Genomic DNA, 18906 nt, shown 5'->3' with positions numbered 1-18906 from the left:
GCACATCCTGCAAGACACAGGGAAGGCATGTTGGGCCATGGCTCTGCCTGTCCCCATGCCTGCCTGCAGCACAAGCCCAGGTGACAAGGTTACTTGGGACCTGGAGACATCTAACACTGAGGTGGATCCCACCACTGGTCACTCATTCTTGGGGAGGGCAAGCTGCTGTTTCTCACAGTGCCAAGGAGAATGGAGCAGGTTCAGATTGTCCCATGTGGGCTGAAATGAAGCTGGAGAAACCAAACATTCATATGAAGAAAGGCATCTCATGTTGAGGGGCATTTTTGGGCAACTCCAGGTTTTTTGCTGTAGTGGGAACTGCCACCTGCAAGGGGATGACAGAAGTACCTGCTTGGTACTTCTAGCCTTGGACTAGATGATCATGGAGACCTTTTCCAACCTTAATAATGATTCTATGATGGGGCAGAAGCACCACTGGTAGCAGGATGGCTGATGTAACTCTCATCTCTCTCTTCCCACCTTAGGGAAGCAGGCTAAACAAGGAGACTGTCGTTGCTTCTTTGCTCTCCCCACCAAGATGTCAGGACCCCAGGATCAATCCTGGTCTCCTTACTGCTCATAACCAGCCATGGGCAGAGTGTCCCTGCAGATGACTCCTGACCCAGGCACCCCTCCCCTCTGTAGAGCAAGGCTTCAGTGGGCTTCTGCTTCTTCTCCTTCAGGGACTGAAGCGGGTGGAGTGAAGGACACTTAGAAGGTTCACAGTGTCCTAGTGCATTCATCCACCTGGCAGAGGCAGACAGAGAGGCAGAAGCACTGAGAAAGGCAGTGGGTTGGAGAGGTGGGACTGAGGCATTGAAGACTGGCTGGTGGTGTCACGGGGGATGCTGTAGTTCCAGGGTGAAGCTGAGAGTAGTGCTGTGGAAGAGGAGAAGCCACGTGGAGGCTTAATCCCTGGGACACCATGAGTTGACTAGGGTTGCGTTTGCTCTCTCTTGGCAAAACCAGCCCCCAAATTCTGCCTCTGCTGTTGTCTCCAGACTTCTTACAAGCTGAGCTAAAAGTCCCCAGCAGTGAGTGGCCTGTTAGGGAAAAGAGAGGCTGGGACAGGACACAGGAGGGACAACAGGCCCAATGGACCAGAGGGATATTCCATACCATGTAGCGCCGTGCTCAGCAAGAAATTGGGGTGGGAAGAGTTTTTCCAAGGTACCATTTCTCAAGGGCTGGCAGGACACCAGGGTGCTGGTGGTAGGTGGTGCATGAATGCCTCTGCATCACCTTTCTTTTGGTCTCTCCTTCCTTCACTCATTAAACTGTCTTCATCTTGACCCAAAATGTTGTTGGGATTTTTTTCCCCTCACTATTGCTTTTCCAATTCTCTCCTCCAGCCCAGTAGGTGAGCAGCTGGTGGGTGCTTAGCTGCTGGTCAGGGTAGGACCCCCCACCATCCACAAAATGGAAAACCAGTAGAAAACCAGTATCTCCCATTGCAGCTTCTTGGTGACCCTCCAGCTCTGCAGTTCAAGATGTTCTGCAGTGACCTGTGGGCCACGGGAGAAGAGACAACTTGGCTGCAGGAACTGACAGCAGGAGGAACTGAAAAACCAAGCTCCTTCCCCTGCCTCTAATCTCCTTGCCTGCTCTGTGCTGCATCTTCTCCCACAACTGTTAAAGAAGCCTCTCAGCTCTCCAGAAGAGCCATCCCTGGTTTTGCTGTCAAGCCAGGAAGGAAGGACCCCTCATCTACACCACCACCAACTGGATGAGGTAATGTAACTGCTTCTCACTGATACACCAGTGAGGCTGTGGCCCCAGTTTGAGGTGCCTCAAGGGTTAAAGCCCAGAGTGTGCTGAGAAAGAGCTGTCTTGAGGCAGAAGAAGGGATAGACATTTGTTCAAGGGACCCTTTTCCCAGGATGCAAAAAGTTTGGGTGAGGGGAGTATGTAAGGGCTCCTCCTGGGTGCAACCTCCTCCCCTTTACCACGCAGAAGAAGAAATTGTGGCCCCCAGTGTCTGGTTAAGACTTTTCCAAGGAGAGGGTGGCGTGTCAGCACAGTTGAAGTGAGGGCTGTGCTGGAGGGCAGGAGGTGGCTTTGGCTGCTCAGGAAGCTGCAGCTCTCTTCCCACAGCTGTGCGTGCCGATAGAGCGCCTGGGCAGCCCCAGCACCAGCCCTGCACCACAGCAGCACCCAGCCTCGGGCAGGACAGAGGCAAAGAGCTGGAGAGCAAATGCTGGAGAGTCCCCAGGTGAGTCCCAGGGAAGTGGTGTTTGTCAGGGACCAGCACTTGGCAGAGCCACCCCTGCACAGGGGAAGCTCTTTTTTCATGGTTCATGCTCCTACCTTGTGAGCCCAAAGCAAGGGGAGGGCTGGGCTGGCACTGGGTAAGAGCATATTTAGGGGCTCTCTCCCAGCATGTGGCTTTTCTGGGCTGGGGTGTGTATGTGGGGAGGTGATCACCATGGAGCCACCAGTTTTGCAGTGGTGAGGGCAGCAGAGGAGGCACTGCCATGAGGAGCCACGTGAATCAGGGTCTCCCTCCCATGGAGGAGGGTGAGGTGAGCAAAAGGGCAGGGAAGGTGCCTCCTTGCTGAGCCTCCAGGGACAAGATAACGCAGTGGGTGCTGGCAGTAGGTGTGGGGCTCACCTCTCCCATCCTCCCAGAGAGGAGCTGTGGGGCTCAGATGGCTCCCAGAGGGTCTGGTGGGGGATGTCAGCTCTGTTGCAAATGGTGCTTGCATGGGAAGAAAGGCAGCACGTGGGTCATGGCTGCCTGTGTCCATTGCTCTCGGCTCTCCCCTCCAGGCCATGGGGGTCCTTGCCCCGCTCTCACTCATCCTCCTGGCCCTGCTGTCCCCGGCCAGCACAGACAAACCAAGCCAGCCCTGCCCGTTGGAGATGAACAAGGTCAAGGACCTGCTGGAGGTGAACTGCACGGGACAGGCTCTCAGCACAGTGCCCCCAGGCCTGCCCAAGGCCACAGGCATCCTGCTGCTCAGTGCCAACAACCTCGCCTCCCTCTCCACCGCCGCCTTTCTACCCCTCACCCAGCTGCAGGACCTCGACCTGTCCAATAACGGGCTGGTGACTCTGCACACTGGGGACCTGCTGCCATCCCTGAGGGAGCTGATCCTGTCCCACAACACGCTGGAGGCCCTGCCTGCTCTGCAGGGCCTACCTGCGCTCACCCGCCTGGCTGTGGCCCACAACAGATTGGTGACCCTGGAGCCAGGGGCTTTCCGTGCCGTGCTGCAGCTACAGGACCTGGACCTGCGAGGGAACTCTCTGCAGACACTGCCCCAGGAGGCCTTTGCAGGGCTGGGGGCACTCAAGGACTTGGACCTCTCAGACAACGTCCTGGAGAAGCTCCCCAAGGAGCTGTTGCAGGACCTGGAAAAGCTGGAGACCCTCTGGCTCTCAGGGAACCGACTGCAGAGCCTGCCCAAGGGTTTCTTCCGTGAGGGACACCTCTTTGCATATGTCTTCCTCACTGAGAACCCCTGGCACTGCGACTGCGACCTGAGCTACCTGAGGAAATGGATCAAGGACAACAGTGACAGTGTCTACCAGCCGGAGCGTGGCCTGGAGAAGACAAAGGTGGAGGTCGCCCCCGAGAAGGTGCTGTGCCACAGCCCCCCCGAGTATTGGCAGAAGCCCATTATCTACTTCAGTGCCAGTTGTGGCGCTGAGGAAGACGCGGATGAGGAAGATGAGGAAGAAATAATGGAGAAACCTGCCTCCTTCCACCAACAGCCACCCACCCCCAAAGAGCAGACTACCACGCCAGCCAGTCCCACCCCCAAAGAGCAGACTACCATGCCAACCAGTCCCACCCTTGCACCTACACAGCCCCCCAGCACTGCTCGTCCTGCCAGCACGCCAACCACCACGAGCACCAGACCTCCCAGCACCAGCAGCCAACCCCCCACCTCCACGGCAGCGCCTTCTACTACCATGCTAGTGGCCTATACCTCTGTCAGGTCTTCATCACCTCCTCTGATGCCGACGACACCAGTGGTGTCCACCACTATGCTTTCCACTCATGCCCCAACACCTCCAGCCCCTCTATACACCAGAAGCTTCACCCAGCCTGCAGCTTCTCCTCCACCTCCACCTCTCCCCCTCTGCCCGTGCTCCACCCCAGGCCTGGCCGTGCCCATTCTGCGCTCACGGGCAGGTGGGGAGGGTCCACAGTGGGGGCAGTCGGTGCTGAGGCATTGCTGCCTGTTGCACTGGGTGCTCTACCTGGCCTCCTTGGCTCTGCTGGTCCTGACCGTGCTGGCTCTAACAGGCTGGTTGGTGTGGCTGTGCCTGGTGCAACCATCCTCCTGGCACAGGGCCCTGCAGACCCAAGAGGTTCAATACCCACTGCTGAGGTTGGAGCAGTCAGCAGGAAGCTCTCCCATGCACCTCAGCAGCTTCAAAAGCCCCCTCCAGCGCCCCACATTCTGTACCATCAAGGAAATAGAGTTGTGCCCTGAGGTCACTTATTGCACCATTAAAGACCTGGGGATACAGGGCAGTCCTGCAAGTTCCTCCTTCTGCACCACAAAGGAGTTGTGGGTGCACCATCACCCTCAGAACACTTCGTTCAAGTCTTTCTCCAAGAAGCTGGTGGTCCCAGGCCTTGGCTTCCTGAGGACCCCTTCTGCTTACAGCCTGGACAGGGGTGTCAAGGCCATTGGGGGTGTCAGGGTGAAATACGCTGGTAACACTTTGTAAATGCTTCTGCCTCTTCAGAGAAAGGGAGGGAGGGTCGTGGCTCTGCTTCACACACCTGTATTTTACAGGGGGAGGATCTGCTTGACCCAGGGGAAGCCATCCAGCCCCTTCCCTGGTACCTCTCACACACCCTGAGGTTCCTAGACCTGAAATAAGTGCTGGGGTACTTAGCAGGGTGAAAACACTCCCCAAACTGGCCAAGTGAGTGTTTGGGGCCCACGCTGTGGGGCTTCAGGGTGAGTGTGGGAAAGCAGAGCTTCCTTCATGCTCTGTCCCCTGACTGCTTCTGTTCCAGCAACCCACCCGGAGATCACAGAATCACCAGGTTGGAAAAGACCTTTGAAGATCATCAAGTCCAACCGTTCCCATCCTGTGCTAAACCAGATCCCTGAGCACCTCATCTCCCCTTTTTTAAACACCCCCAGGGAAGGTGACTCAGCCCCTCCCTGGGCAGCCTGTTCCAGCCCTGACAACTCTGCCAGGGAAGAACTTTTCCCTCCCATCTGCTCTGCCCCTGCCCTGGGGCAGCTTGAGCCCATTGCCCCTTGTCCCATCTCCTGTCCCCTGGCTGAAGAGACCATCACCCACCTCTCTTCCCTTCAGGTAGTTGGAGGTGGTGATAAGGTCTCCCCTCAGCCTCCTCTTCTCCAGATGCACTGTGCCTTCCCCCCTGTACCAGCTCATTAGCCACAGAATAAACCTGCTCTTTGCCTGAACTTTGAATGAGGGCTTGTTTCATTTCATCAGACCTCCCATAGTCCTGCTGGGGCATGGGGAATGACAAAATTGCCTTCAATACTGGAATAGCAGAGGATGGAGAGATGTCCACTTACCCCAGGCTTCCTGGGATGTAGGATCCTTCACCGTGGGACTGAATCACGTGGGAAAAGCATCCTGCTGCATGTCCCACTGCCAGGAAACAGGAGGCATTGGTGCCTCTGCATGACCCTTCGTGGGATGGCTGAAAATGTGGTGGGAGGGAGGTTTCAGGGGACCATGCATGTGACTTGTGACATGCAAGTCACCTAGATATTTTGGGAGGTATGAGAAGGGTGTTGTCAATGGTGGGAGTCAAATGGGAGGCCCTGGCATGGGTCCAGTGACTAGATCACACGAATCACTTTCATAAATCCAGTTCTAACTGTCCCAAACCTGTCACCCAGCTGGTGTGGGACAGCTGTCAGACTGACTAACTGGTCCCCAGTGCTTGGCCAGCTGGGCTGAGGAGCCTTGTGTGCAGAGGGTGCTGCTGGTCCAGCTCCTGTGTGCTGGTGTGTCTGGATGTGCAAGCGCTGCGTGTGCAAGTGAGCACTTCTCATTGTGCTTGGTGGTGTCCCCTGAGCCACCAGACTCTCTCCTTCTTTCCTGGGGCAACAGAAACAACCCCAGAGACACCAAATTTGTCTCACAATCCCTCTGAACTCTAGAGGTGACTGCAACAGCTCAAGAGACCTCAGGTAACTCCAGAGCATCCAAGGGACAGACCCCAGGGACACCAGAGACCCTTATAACTTGTCTGAACTGCTTCTTTACATGGATTTTTTTATTTTACTTTATCAGATACTTCTAGTACATCTTGGGATGTTTTACAGCCCCTTCTGGTCTTCTGTAGCAGTGTTGGTGACTGAGGGTGACTTTCCTTGTGCTGTAAGTGTGCATTTCTTGCACTCTGGTGCTTAGGCTCTGTGGAGGGACAGTTTGCACCAGCTCTCATCTCCCCAGGGATTTCACTTCTGTTTGACACTTCTGCAGTGTCACAGCATCCAGGTTCAAGCTCTGAACAGCTGGAGGACTGAACAGATAAAGAGTGTGCTGTGAAGGTCAGGACTACTGGCTGGTGGATAATGGGTGACGCTCTTGGATGCTGGAAACAGGGGCTGCCAGCAAATGCTGTGCTGCAAATGCTTCTGTCCAGCAGCTTTATTAGTGACATGGAGGAGTGACAGTGTGCTTTTAACATGCTGGCAGATGGTGCCAGGTTGGGAGGGATCAGTTTGTATCCTCCCAGCATGACAGACATTCCAGGAGCATCGTTCACCCTGGAGAAACAGGTTGACAGAAACCTTATGAGAGCCAACAAGGATAAATGCAAAGTCCTGCACCCTGGAAAGAAGACCATAACAGTGCTGCTGGGGGACAGACTGGATGGAGAGAAAGGACCTGTGTGTCTCAGTTGGCAGAAAGGGGAACCAGATCCAGCAGTGAGTGCACCCTGCAGTGAAGAGAGCTACAGAAGGCTGGGATGGGTTAACAGGAAGGAGCACAGTCAGTGGACTGAGGGAAGTGATCATCCCCCTCTGCTCAGTGTTCATTACACCACAGCTGAAATGCTGTTTTGAGAAGCCATGGGGAGGTGCAGCCCTTCCCTACACACCCCAGGATCCTCAAGTCCTTCGCCAGAGGTACTACTGAGATCCCAGTAGTTCCCACTGTCCCCATGACCTCCACCTCTCCTTGCAAGTCCTCCCTAAGATTTTCCCCTGTCTCCACACAACAAGCACTCCAGGCTCTCCAGAGCCACCTAGGAACCCCAAAGCCCAGAACACCCCCTGATTACTCCCACGGCACCCCCAGGACTCTCTTATTCCCTCAGGATCCCCCATGCACCCCAAGATACATACATGCCCCCCACCAATGCCCATGCAGGAACCCAGAGACCCAGTGCCATCCATCCACCGCTCCCCAGGAGACCCAGGAATCCCAGTGATCCTGGTCCCCACTCCCAGTGCACTCAGCCCATTGGTCTCCTGTTCTTTGCAAGAAGCACCTGGATGTCTGGGTTCTGCAGCAGAAACAAGAAGACCCAGATGGGAAGTTGAGGAGCTGCTTTTATTTAACTCAACGTGCAGGGAGGGAGGAGGGGGGGGGGGGGTGGGGGAGGAGGGAGGGGGTGCCTGTGTGTATGGAAATAGGGGGAGCTCCATCTCCCAGTGAAGGGCTCAGGGAGGGAAGGGTTGCAGTGTCTTTTGTGTTCAACAGGGTGCCCCTGTTCTAGGGCATGGGGAGTTGCTGGAAACCACAGGAGGAACCCGTTCTGGAGGAGAGATCTCAGGGCTGTTTCAGCCTGTAGAAGCTACCTGAGGATCCCAGTATGGGGGTGTGTGTGGGGGGGGAGGGCAGAAGTTTTAAGCCCCTCTAAGAATTATTGGGGGTGTCAGGTGATCTCAAGGGGTCCTCAAAACAGTTGGGGCCACGCAAGGCAGGGCGGACAGTGAGGACACAGGCTTGAAGGTCGGTGTAGGCGTGGGGCAAGGTGCCTCGGGTGATCCAGCGCCGGGCGCCGGGTTGGTAGGCATGGATCAAGTGGGTGTCACGGTAGGTCTCATGACTGTACCCTCCCAGCACAAGCAGTTCCCCCCCCAGCACAGCTGCGCCCCCAACTACATGGGCATGGGGAAGGGGGCTGAGGAGGACCCAGATGTTCATCTTGGGGCTGTAGACCTCAAAGGCCAGCTGGTCCCTGTAGCCAGTTTGCCCGTCTCTCTGGCACAGGCCACCAGCCACATAGAGCTGCCCACCTGCTTCCTCCATGACGTGACCAGCTCGCTGGCCGTTCATGGGGGCCAGGAGCATGGCAGGAGCACCTGGCATGTAGCGCAGCAGGGACACCTGGCACTGGAAGGCCTCATCACACCCCCCAGACACGTAGATGGAGCCATCCAGGGCACACGCCGCGTGCCCACACAGAGCTGTCGGCAGGGGTTGGCACCTTCTGGGTAAGAAGAGAGGGAAGGGATGAGGGCAGAGTAAAGAGGGCTGCCCCATGGTGGCTGCCTGCCCAGGAGTTCCTCACTGAGCCATGGCTCCATTGACCAGGCAATGCTGCCCAAGTTCCAGTGAGCCCCAGCTCACTCACTCACTGCTCAGCGAACTCACAATGGATGCCCAAGGGGCATCACTGGTCAACACTTTGTAGGCTCCAAAAGGCACCATTTGTCAACCCACAGTGGAGTCCCTCAGTGGGCAATATTGGCCAACAGCAGAGCCCCCACTGAACACAGCCAGAAGATGGTCAGGTTTGTCTCACTGGCAGATGGCCAACAGACCCACAGTGACTACTACTGGCCAAAATTCACCACTCAGTAGGCAACACTGGCCAACATCCAATGCCCCTGCAAGGACATGGTTGCTCAGCACCCAGTACACCTCTCCCAAAGGCTACTGTCAGCCCATTCTCCAATGGAGGCTCAGTGACCACTCAATGGCACCACTGTGAGGGGCTGGTAGGGCAGAGGGAAGCAGGTGTCCAGGTGGTCTCACCTCCAGGTGTCGTTGGCCAGGTCATAGCACTCCACAGTGTCGGTGCAGTAGAGCTCCCCCGAGCTGCCTCCCAGGGCATAGATGAAATCCCCAAGTGCTGCAGCCGCGAAGTAGCTCCTCCCACAGGTCATGCTGGCCAGGCGCTCCCAGGAATCGTCCATGGGCTGATACCTGGGATTGAGAGGCAAAGGGGGCAAGAGGCTACCTGTAACCTGCAATGCCATGAGGTGACGTTGGCACCACTGAGGCCAACAAACAGCCAGTCCCATAACTCCCCGAGGCTACACGGTCCCCTCCTTCTGGGCAATACCAAACCTCTAGTGCCCTGAGGCATCTCAGGATAGGAGCCTCCTTGCCTCATCCTAAGAACATGTAAAATCCCCAAGTGGGAGGGCATGTCCCAGTCCCTGAATGCCTTGGGGCCACGTGACCAACTGCAATGCCACCATGCCTTGGCTCCACAGGGCAGCTCTAGCCCTGCCAACACTTCCTCTGATCCACAATGTCCTGGTCCTCTGCAGCTCTCACCTGTAGACACTGGCCAGGGTGTCACGGACCCCATAGTAGCGCTTTCCACCCAGGACGTAGAGGATGTTGTCCACCACAGCTACAGCATGGCGGAAGCGTGGGCCATCAGGAAAGTGTCCCAGTGCCCTCCACTCTACCTGCTTCACCAGTCCCACAGCGCTGAGGTAGCGGTGGGCAAACCAGAGGTGCCTGCTGGGCTTCCGAGCAGCCATGTTGGTCGTCAGTTTGTCTCCACCACAAACCACCAGCACCTCTTCCAAGGAGCGCACTCGGTATGGCAGCTGGGCCGTGGGGGCCAAACTTGCTACCACGAGCTCGTGGAGGAGCTTTGGGTCAGCTACCCCTGCAGTCACCGATGGGACCTTCTTCAGCTCCCGGCCGGACATGAGGGCAAAGCGAACCGATGACAGGACTTCCTTGGCTACCTCTTCTTGGTCACCTCCATTAGCCATGAGCCACCGGGATGCTGCTTCCAAGGCCTCCAGTTCGTGGAGGACGTTGAGACTGTCAGAGCGCAGGAGGCGGATGAGAACGTGAGCGGGAAGGTCCAGGAAGGCCTGTGTGGCCACCACGCTGGGGAAAGTGGCCAGGATGTAGTCCTCTGCTACGCGGCCCACCTGGGCCAGCCCGTAAGTCACAGCAAAGGCCAGCACGTCCAGGCCAGTTTCTGGGGTCAGGCCGCGGGTGAAAACATCCAGGCAGAGGGTGAGAAGGCCCCAGGCCTGGTAGCGCAGGGAGGTCTCAGCTGCCTCCAGGACCGCAGACCACGGCCCTGCCACGGCCCCTGTGTAGGCGAAGGAGAGGAGGAGGCGCAGCTCGGTGGGGGACAGCCCCGTGGCCAGCGGAGTGGCGGGGTCGTGGGCAGCCTCCCGCATGGGGCAAGTGAAGAGGGCTCGGAAGAAGTCACAGGAGCAGCTCAGGGCCAGGCGCTGAACTGGGGGGAAGGAGGAAGAATGGTGGGGGCAGTGGGGGACACTTCACACCATGCAAGGCTCAAGTCTCCTGTTCCCCTGGCTGCCTCAAGCCCCCAGCTCTCCCAAGGGGGGGACCTGGCTGCCCCAGGCTTTTCTAGCTCCTCATCCCACACAGGACCCCAGCCCCAGCATGGCTCCCAGAGGACCTGGCTGTCCCAGCGTGCCCCATCCCCCCTTCCCTCAGCCCTTCCTGGGGATCCCCACCACCAGCTCACCTGGGATGACCTCGTCCCCTGCCTGGAGCTGGAGGTCACAGCCCAGGCCTCCAGCGTGGAGTTGCTCCATGGCTCGTAGCGTCTCCCACTGCTCATCCAGGGGCTCAGGACCCCCCTCCTGGGAGTCAGTCTCCAGCTGTGAGGCACAGGCAGCTGCCACACGGGGGGCCCCCAGGGCCCTGGCAGCCTCTTCCACCTCCTTTTCCCGGCCGTGGGGCACAGTTCCCCCATAGGCGAAGGCCAGCACAGCCCGCCAGCCCCACAGTGTGGCCCCAGGTGGCAGGGGGATATGGGGTGGGGGGCTGCGGCACAGGTCTCTGGTCCTGCCCTCCAGGAAGTGGAGGAAGAAGGAGCTGATGGAGGCCAGGACCACAGAATGGGCCACATCACCCTCCGGCCCCACAGCCACGTCCACCAGCTGTCCTGCAGCGCGGAGACCGTCAGCTGTGGCCAGGAACTGTCCAGCGTGGGCCCCGTCCCTCAGGTGCCACTGGGCTGGGTCTGGACCTTCTGCAACCCACATCTTGCCTGTGGGAACACATGGAGCAGGGAGATGGGGGGGTCATCCCCACAGCCAGAGCCTCCGGACCACAGCAGAGTCCTGGATGGGAACATGGGGCCCTGCCCCACAGTGGAAGCCACTGGATTGATTGCCAAAGCCTCTACCCCATAGCTGAACCCTCCAGGAACTGCCACTGTCCCATGGCTGAATTTCATGCCCCTTGCCAAAACTGAAGCCCCATAGGTGACACCAACGGGCCTTGTCACTGCCCTATAGCTGAGGCTGATATCCCTCCTCTGCCTCACTGCTGATCCCTCAGGATGAAGCTACTGACCCCCAGGCAATGCTGCTGCCCCAGCTGAAAGCCACAGCCCCGCAGCCGAGTCCGCTGTCCCCAGCACCCCAGAGCAGATGCCACCAAGCCCATCCCCAACCACAGCCCCATACTTCCCACTACTGCTGCTCCAACAGTGGCAAAGCTGCTGGTCCCCAGAGCAGCTCCCCAGCAAAGCCACCTGTCCCACCAGCTGGGCGCGTGGCAGTGGCTGCTGTCACGTGTCGCGCTGCCTGTCGCCTGTCGCGACGTGAGTTGCGTGTGTCACGACACGTCACACCCCCCCCCCCCGGCACCGCTCAGTGCTGGGGTGCTGCTGGTCCTGGCCCTGCACACTGTCACCCTCGGGTGTGCTGCAGGCTGCCACCCACCACCCCCCGGGGCCCTGTGACACGCGGTGCTCGTGGCGTCGCGCGGCCGGGCGCTCTGCGGGCCGGTGCAGGGCCTGCCCCGCGCCACGTCCTGCCGCGCAGCATGCCATGGGGTGCCGTGCCACACGCTCGTCCCCCCCTTACCGCCTGCCACCGCTCCGGGAAGCTCCTGTGACCCCCCAGGAATGTGCCTGGGTAATTATAGCCCAGACGGGACACGTGGCCACAGCCAGGAGCTGGGAGAGGCCCAGGCAGAGGGAGGTCCCAGAACCTGCAGCCCCGGGATGGGGTGATGGGGACACCCAGGTTCCCTGAGGACAGGCAGTGGGAAGGGTGGAAGCTGCCAGGAGGGTTTTTTCCCCTCTCAGGGAATGGGAAGCTGCAGGGATGGCAGGTCCTGTTGGGGGGTCTCTGGGCCATAGCTTTAGGACACCCCCTAAACCTTGCTCACCTTCAGACCCAAGGGCATAGCAGAGACCCTTCAGAAGTCCCAGGGGAGGGGGCAGGGAAAAGAAACAACTGCCTGGGTCTCTCAGCCCCCATGACTACCCACTGTGGCCCTGACCTGGAGGCCAGCCCCACTGACCCCCAGACTTGAGGAGCCAGGAGCGCCCCAGTGCCAGGAAGCACATGGAGACACCAGCCCCTTGGCCCAGCCTCAGGACCATCCTGCACCGCCAGGACTCCCACCTGCTCCCAGAGAGCACAGACCAGGGAGCAACACAACCTGTCATGGCTGTGACCATGTGTCCCCCTGTGCTGCCCTGTCCCCTCCTCTGCTGTCTCTGGGTCATCAGATGTGGAATTGGCTGGACGGTCACACTCAAAGAGTTTGGTCAACAGCTCCATGTCCAAGTGCAGAGCAGTGACCAGGGGTGTTCTTCAGGGGTTGGTACTGGGACCTGCACTGTCCAACATCTTTGCCAGTGACACCACAGTGGGATTGATGCACCCTCAGCCAGTTTGCCACCAGCACCAAGCTGTGTGGTGGGTCAGCACACAGGAGGGAAGGGATGGCACCCAGAGGGACCAGGACAGGCTGGAAAGGTGGGACCATGTGAACCTCGTGAAGTTCAACAGGGCCAAGCACAAGGTCCTGCACATGGGTTGGGACAATCCCAAGCACAACCACAGGCTGAGCAGAGAGTGGATGAAGAGCAGCCCTGAGGAGAGGGGCTTGGGTGTGCTGGGGGTTAAGAAGGAAAACTGTAGCCAGCAGTGTGCATGGGCAGCCCACAATGCCATCCGTGCCTGGGGCTGCATGAAAAGCAGGGTGGCTCAGCCTGGAGAAGAGAGGCTGCTTCTGGGGAGAGCTGCAAGCCCCTTCCCATCCCTTAAGGGGCTCCAGGAGAGCTGGAGAGGGGCTGGTGCCCAGGGCAGGGGGGCCAGGCCCAGGGGAACGGCCTTAAGCTGCAGGAGGGCAGCTACAGAGGGGCTGGGAGGCAGAAATCCTTCCTGGGGAGGGGGGAGGCCCTGGCACAGGGTGCACAGAGAAGCTGGGGCTGCCCCTGGATCCCTGGCAGGGTCCAAGGCCAGGTTGGATGGGGCTTGGGGCACCCTGGACTGGGTGGGTGGGGGAGGTGTCCTTGCCCATGGCAGGGGGGTGCTGGGGGACTCTAAGAGCCCAGCCCACCGACACCAGTCTGGGGGTGTGTCAGTCTGAAAGACCAGACTGAGAACAGTAACTGCACAAGCACAGCAGAGACACAGCCACCTGTGCACCAAAGCCTGTGTCAGCAGGAGCAGCAGACTCTTCCTCTCCACCAGCTCCACCTCCTTCACTCCTCAGCCCCAGCCCTGCAGCCAGCCAGCCAACACCAACACCTTGTGACAACGCTGGTTTGACAGTATCTTTAATCCACGACATCTTCTCACAGGCAGCATTCCAAAGGCAGCCCAGAGAGCAACACCTACAGCTTGGGAGGTCCTGCCAGCCTCCAGCCCTCCTTGTTACCGATCTTCATCAGAGCAGCAGCGATCCCGAAGCCGACACACGCAGTGGTGCCAGTCATGTAACTGTGAGCTGGAAGAAACAAACCCAACCATGGGAAGAGCTGTCAAGGCACAAGTACTACACAGGAGATCTCGACAGAGTCATCAATTATTCCAGGAGCTACTCACTCATCATGGTCATTAGCTTGACCTTGACCTTGGTTTTCAAGAGAGACCAGAAATGGGACAACTCTTCTTTACAGATTAAATTTGCTCATGCTGTTAGCTTGGAGTGTCCATTTCTGTGACCCACACCCCCCCATCTCCTCACACAGGCAATCTTAAGTTGCCTATTTCAGTGACAAAAATAACCACCACTGCTTCAAACTCCCACCACGTCTTTAACACGGAGTCTGAAGACACCTGCAGACCACAGAGCTGTACAAACACCTGCAGCAGCTCCTCTGGACTTTATTCCCATGGGAAATAAATCACATTTGTTGCCTGGAAAACACATCTTTCCACCACTAGGCTTTTCACACCCTGCCATTGCAAGTTACTACTGGTGTTGTGACTGGCAGCACTGGGTCAGTGCTGTTTTCACCCTGTAAATCAGGGTGATGTTACCTCTGGTCTCCTCTGCAGCAGCATTTATTTTCCCAGAGGAAAATGGGAAAGGAGGAGCTAGACAGAGGAGCTTCAACAAAACTGGTGTGAAGTGGAATTCACAGACCAAGATGAACCTTCACCAAACATGCCTGACATCAAGATTATTTCCCTTTTCTCCCAAAGATTTCTAGAACCAGAGAGGGCTGGTTCCATTACAGGTACTATCCACATTTACCTCTTGCACCCAAGACAGCTCCTGTGGCACAGCCTCCTATGAAGTAATTCCAGGGGTCATCTGGTGCCTCGCGGATTTCGGCGCTGAGGCAGGTGGTTAAGCCGAACACAGCTCCCAGCGTAGCTGTAAACAAGAGGTATAAACCAGAACAAAGCCCCTCAAGGCTCTGAGTGTGACAGACAAAGGCCCGTCCCCAGCCAGAGAGGGCTGTGCCGCTGCTCCTCAGGGAGAGGAAAGCGAAGCCACATCTGCTTTTGCCATCACATCCCAGCCACCGCGGTGAGACCGGGCACGGCGCGCGTCTCCTGTGGCTCCTGCTGCAACCTCCTCCACCACACAGGTCCTGTGCATCCTGCTCAGCTGTGTGCTGTGCACACAGCATCCCTGTGCTGTGTCCTCAGCATCCCTGCACAGTGTCCCCCCAGCACCCCTGTGCTGCATCTCTAGCATCCCTGCACTGCATCCCCAGCATCCCTGTGCTGTGTCCCAAGCATCCCTGTGCTGTGTCCTCAGCATCCCTGAGCTGCATCCCCAGCACCCCTGCGCTGCATCCCCAGCATCCGCACTGCATCCTCAGCATCCCTGCACTGTGTCCCCAGCATCCCTGTGCGACATCCCCAGCATCCCTGTGCCATGTCCCCAGCACCCCTGCGCTGCATCCCCAGCATCCCTGCACTGTGTCCCCAGCATCCCTGCACAGTGTCTCCAGCATCCCTGAGCTGCATTCCCAACATCCCTGTGCTGCATCCCCAGCATCCCTGCACTACATCCCCAGCATCCCTGTGCTGTGTCCCCAACATCCCTGTGCTGCGTCTCCAGCATCCCTGCACTGCATCCCCAGCATCCATGTCACGTCCCCAGCATCCCTGCGCTGCATCCCCAGCATCCCTGTGCCATGTCCCCAGCATCCCTGTGCTGCATCCTCAGAATCCCTGCGCAGTGTCTCCAGCATCCCTGCACTGCATCCCCAGCATCCCTGCGCTGCATCCCCAGCATCCCTGTGCTGCATCCCCAGCACAGAGGGCAGGTGTGTTCCAATGGCTGTGGATGAAAGGCATTGCATCCAGCTCACTGTTAGCTCAGGTGTAGTACCAGCCCCTCCAGACGAGGCAATGAGCAGCCCCCAACAGCCAGGGCTGAGAGAAGCAGGTTTCCCTGTGGCACGTTCCCCCAGGGCCTAGGAGAGAGCAGAGCTCTGCCAGGGCTTTGGCTGAATCCCCGTTCAGGAGTCCCTGTGACTCCAGTCACAGGGGTCCAGGTGCAGACTCCTGGGGGGCTGTGCTCTCCTTAAGGGCCACTTGTCCCATCACTTCATTCCTCTCCCTGCCCGGGGCCTGCAGTGATTTTTGGACAGTAGAAAATGGATTGTGTTTGTAAATTACCATCATTTTGTGAAACAATTCAGATTTTTGTAAACTGTATTTCATAAAATGAATCAAGGGATTGCACAGGAGCATTGTCCTGTCCACTGAACCACACACCTCACCCCACCAGACCCTCCAGCAACGTGGCTGAGAAGTCTGGCAAACTGCTGTGTCAAGTAAAGCCCCTAGGAGGTTTTCTTGGTTTGTCATACAAGTTCTTGCTGGTGAAATGTGAAACTGGCTACCAGGCACCTTCTGCAGATCCCAACTCATCTTCCTTGGGAACAATGACCATGTCCAGGATTGAAAATGTTTGTCTCTAAGGGAAACCACACGTTCACCTTACAAACCTCTGCAGTGCTCCAGCAGCTACACTGACCCTGTGATCAACTGAAAAGGGTACTGGAGAAACAAACCTCACAGCCCTAGGGCTGTATTTCAGCTCCCCTGTTCCGTGCTGAGGGGTCTGCAGGGAAAACACATGGCTTTGGCGTGCAGGGTTTGGCCCTGTAGCAGGGATAAGCCCTTCCCCAGGTGTGAGAACTGGTGAGGAGAGACAATATACTGGTGTGGGACTACCAGAGCTATCAAAACCATAATGGGTTACATGATCCAGTGCGTTATAGTGACCCCTGTGGCTCAACTCATTACAGGAGACTCCAGGTCCTGTTTTAGAGGACCTGGAAAACTGAAAATCACAGATCCGGGCTGATCATGAACCAGCTTTGGGATCAGAGCTGGCAGCAGCCACTAACCTGGCCTGGAAAGCAGAATGGGTTTGGAGAGGACACGCTGCACCTGCGACTGGGCTGGGGGAGCATCAGCCTGGGAGAGCTGCCCTTTGCCCCTGGAACAGCCACCTGGGCTCCCTGCTCACCCCTTCAGCGCCCTCCTTCTCCTGCAGAACACGGGCGGTTCCAGGTGACTACGTGGCTTCTCCTTGGCCATACAGGATGGGGAAAAACCTCAGGTTTATTTTCCTTTCGCCCTCAGAGACGTCGCGTTTGCTGCTCAGCAGGTGCGGTTCGTTCAGCACGGCGCCTAAACACGCCCAGGTAAAACCCAGAGCGCTTGTCGGCCCGAGCCGGCGGCTCTGCCCGTACGTACCTCGGCACACGGGAGGCAGCGGCCGCTTCGGAGCGCCTGCACCTCCCGCGCTGCCCCCGCAGCCTCCGCTGGGGCGGGCACCAGGGTGTCCTCACCGCCCGTGCCTGCGCGGCCGCGGCAGCTCTGACCCGAGTGCGGGGCAGGAGGAGAAGCAGCCGGGGCGCGGCGGGGCCCGCGGCCTCCGGCCAAGCAGCAGCCGCCCCCTCCCCGGCCTGCGGGGCGGCGCAGCCGGCCCGGCCCCGCGCAAGGGCCGAGCCTCCCCCCCCGCCCCAGCCCGGCCCGGCCCACCCCGCCCGGCGCGGGGCTGCGCGGAGCCCGCGGGCTCTTACCCATGGTGACGCTGTCAGACGCTGCCATCTGCAAGGCGGCCCGGGCCGAGCCGGGCTGCAGCAGCACGATGCGATAGGCCGTCCCGACCAAGCCTGCAACACAGGACGGCGGCTCTCAGCCCGGCCCCTGCTCCCGAGCCCGAGCCGGCGCTCCGTTACCGCCCGGGTCCCGCGGCCGCCCCACATCCCCCCCCCCCCCCGCCCCTCACCCGCGGCGGCGCCCACCCGGGTGGTGAGCCAGGTGCGGCGGGGACAGTCCTCGCCCTCGGGGCCGTCCCAGTAGCCCGCCATCGCGCCGCAAGGGCAGGGGGCCGGCGCTGCGCCGATCTCGCGAGAGGAGAGGCCCGTCACTGCCTCGGCGCCGCCTCACGCCGGCGCTGCGGGGTTGCACTGGGGGCGGGGGGCGGCCCGCCAGAGGAGAGGCCCGTGGGCAGTACAGCCCTTTGCATTCCCGCCTCTCCTCAGAAAAGGCGTTCCCTGCCCGCCCCCAGCAGAGTGTTCCCATGACAAATGGCACCTTCTGCGCCTCTTAAGCCGGGGAAAGAGGGAACTGAAGGGGGATTCCAGAGGCTTTTATGTAGGGAAGTCCTCTCAGGGCGTTTCATCCCAAGGCGCCTGAACCATAACCTAGGAGAGAGGAATGGAGAGTCTAGTTCAGCAGTTCCCTCTAATCCTCACAGGGGAGAAAAAAGGTCATCCTGGAGAGCTCAGAAATACCTTTATAGGATTGTCTGAGTTTATCCTACCCCGTCACGGGCTCTGGAGCTCATGAAGCTGAAGAGAATCAACACACAGACCCACCCAAGAAGGAGGGAGCAAAGCACACAGGGACAAGTCATTTAATGAAATCTTGCATGACAAATGATGGCAATTATCATCACTGGCATTCCTAAAACTAGAGATTACGGGGCAGCATGGTGAATTTTCCAATAGGGAACGTGTTTCTAGAAAGGAAATCAACTGGTTTTCTACACTGGCTGGGGGAACAAGAGGCCAAACTGCAGAACGGGACGTGTCCGGAACAGTCCTTTACTGGCAGCAGTACTGAGAGCAGTGGAACCAGTCCCTCTGACTGGGCTTTTATTCCTGCAGGCTTCTAACCAGAGGGCTGCTGAGGAGCAGCTGATTTAGCTCTTTCCCTGTCCTGCCTTCACATGGGGAGCAGGACTGCCTGATGTTGGAACTGCCCAGCTCTTGCCCGTCAGGTTTGTGCTTCCTGTGGATGTCATCTCTTGGGCAGGAGGTTCAATGTCTGGGGTTACCAGCACCACCAATCTCACAGCACTCTCCTCAGCAGATGCACTCAAGTTTATTAGGCTCTTCCCTATCCTTTTTTACCCCTTTCTCCTCCCAGAGAACGTGAAGGGCTGCACCCACATCCCTCAGCAGCCAGACTGAGATGTGCAGTCATTGCCAACAACACCCAGGTCTCACCAACAGACCTAGGAGCAAAGGTGCAG

The 18906-nt window shown here is 58.4% G+C and overlaps 3 protein-coding genes across 3 annotated transcripts; 1 reads left to right on the top strand and 2 right to left on the bottom strand.

Moving 5' to 3' along the window:
- Nucleotides 1-1095: 1095 nt before the first annotated feature.
- Nucleotides 1096-4686, top strand: GP1BA (glycoprotein Ib platelet subunit alpha; the record flags this gene model as incomplete). Its single annotated transcript, XM_084276136.1, is given in 4 exon segments — nucleotides 1096-1122; nucleotides 2050-2180; nucleotides 2182-2212; nucleotides 2770-4686. Coding segments are annotated over 4 exon segments (2106 nt in total).
- A 2881-nt stretch (nucleotides 4687-7567) lies between these two features.
- On the bottom strand, nucleotides 7568-11186 carry KLHL33 (kelch like family member 33; the record flags this gene model as incomplete). The annotated part of the gene is made up of 4 exons (XM_084276522.1): nucleotides 7568-8398; nucleotides 8947-9117; nucleotides 9475-10408; nucleotides 10664-11186. The coding sequence occupies 4 exons, from the start codon at nucleotides 11184-11186 to the stop codon at nucleotides 7822-7824; spliced, it is 2205 nt and encodes a 734-aa protein (XP_084132648.1). The 3' UTR covers nucleotides 7568-7821.
- A 2520-nt stretch (nucleotides 11187-13706) lies between these two features.
- Nucleotides 13707-17797, bottom strand: NDUFA11 (NADH:ubiquinone oxidoreductase subunit A11). Its single transcript, XM_084276343.1, has 4 exons — nucleotides 17656-17797; nucleotides 17447-17539; nucleotides 14647-14769; nucleotides 13707-13893 (listed from the first exon to the last, which is right to left on the bottom strand). The coding sequence occupies exons 1-4, from the start codon at nucleotides 17735-17737 to the stop codon at nucleotides 13781-13783; spliced, it is 411 nt and encodes a 136-aa protein (XP_084132469.1). The 5' UTR covers nucleotides 17738-17797; the 3' UTR covers nucleotides 13707-13780.
- Nucleotides 17798-18906: the final 1109 nt, after the last annotated feature.

Source organism: Gallinula chloropus (genome assembly GCF_964237585.1).
Source record: "Gallinula chloropus genome assembly, chromosome: 28".
In the NCBI taxonomy this organism is placed as follows: domain Eukaryota; kingdom Metazoa; phylum Chordata; class Aves; order Gruiformes; family Rallidae; genus Gallinula; species Gallinula chloropus.
The sequence above is the reverse complement of the archived record's forward strand: the minus strand, read 5'-3'. Positions and strand labels throughout refer to the sequence as shown.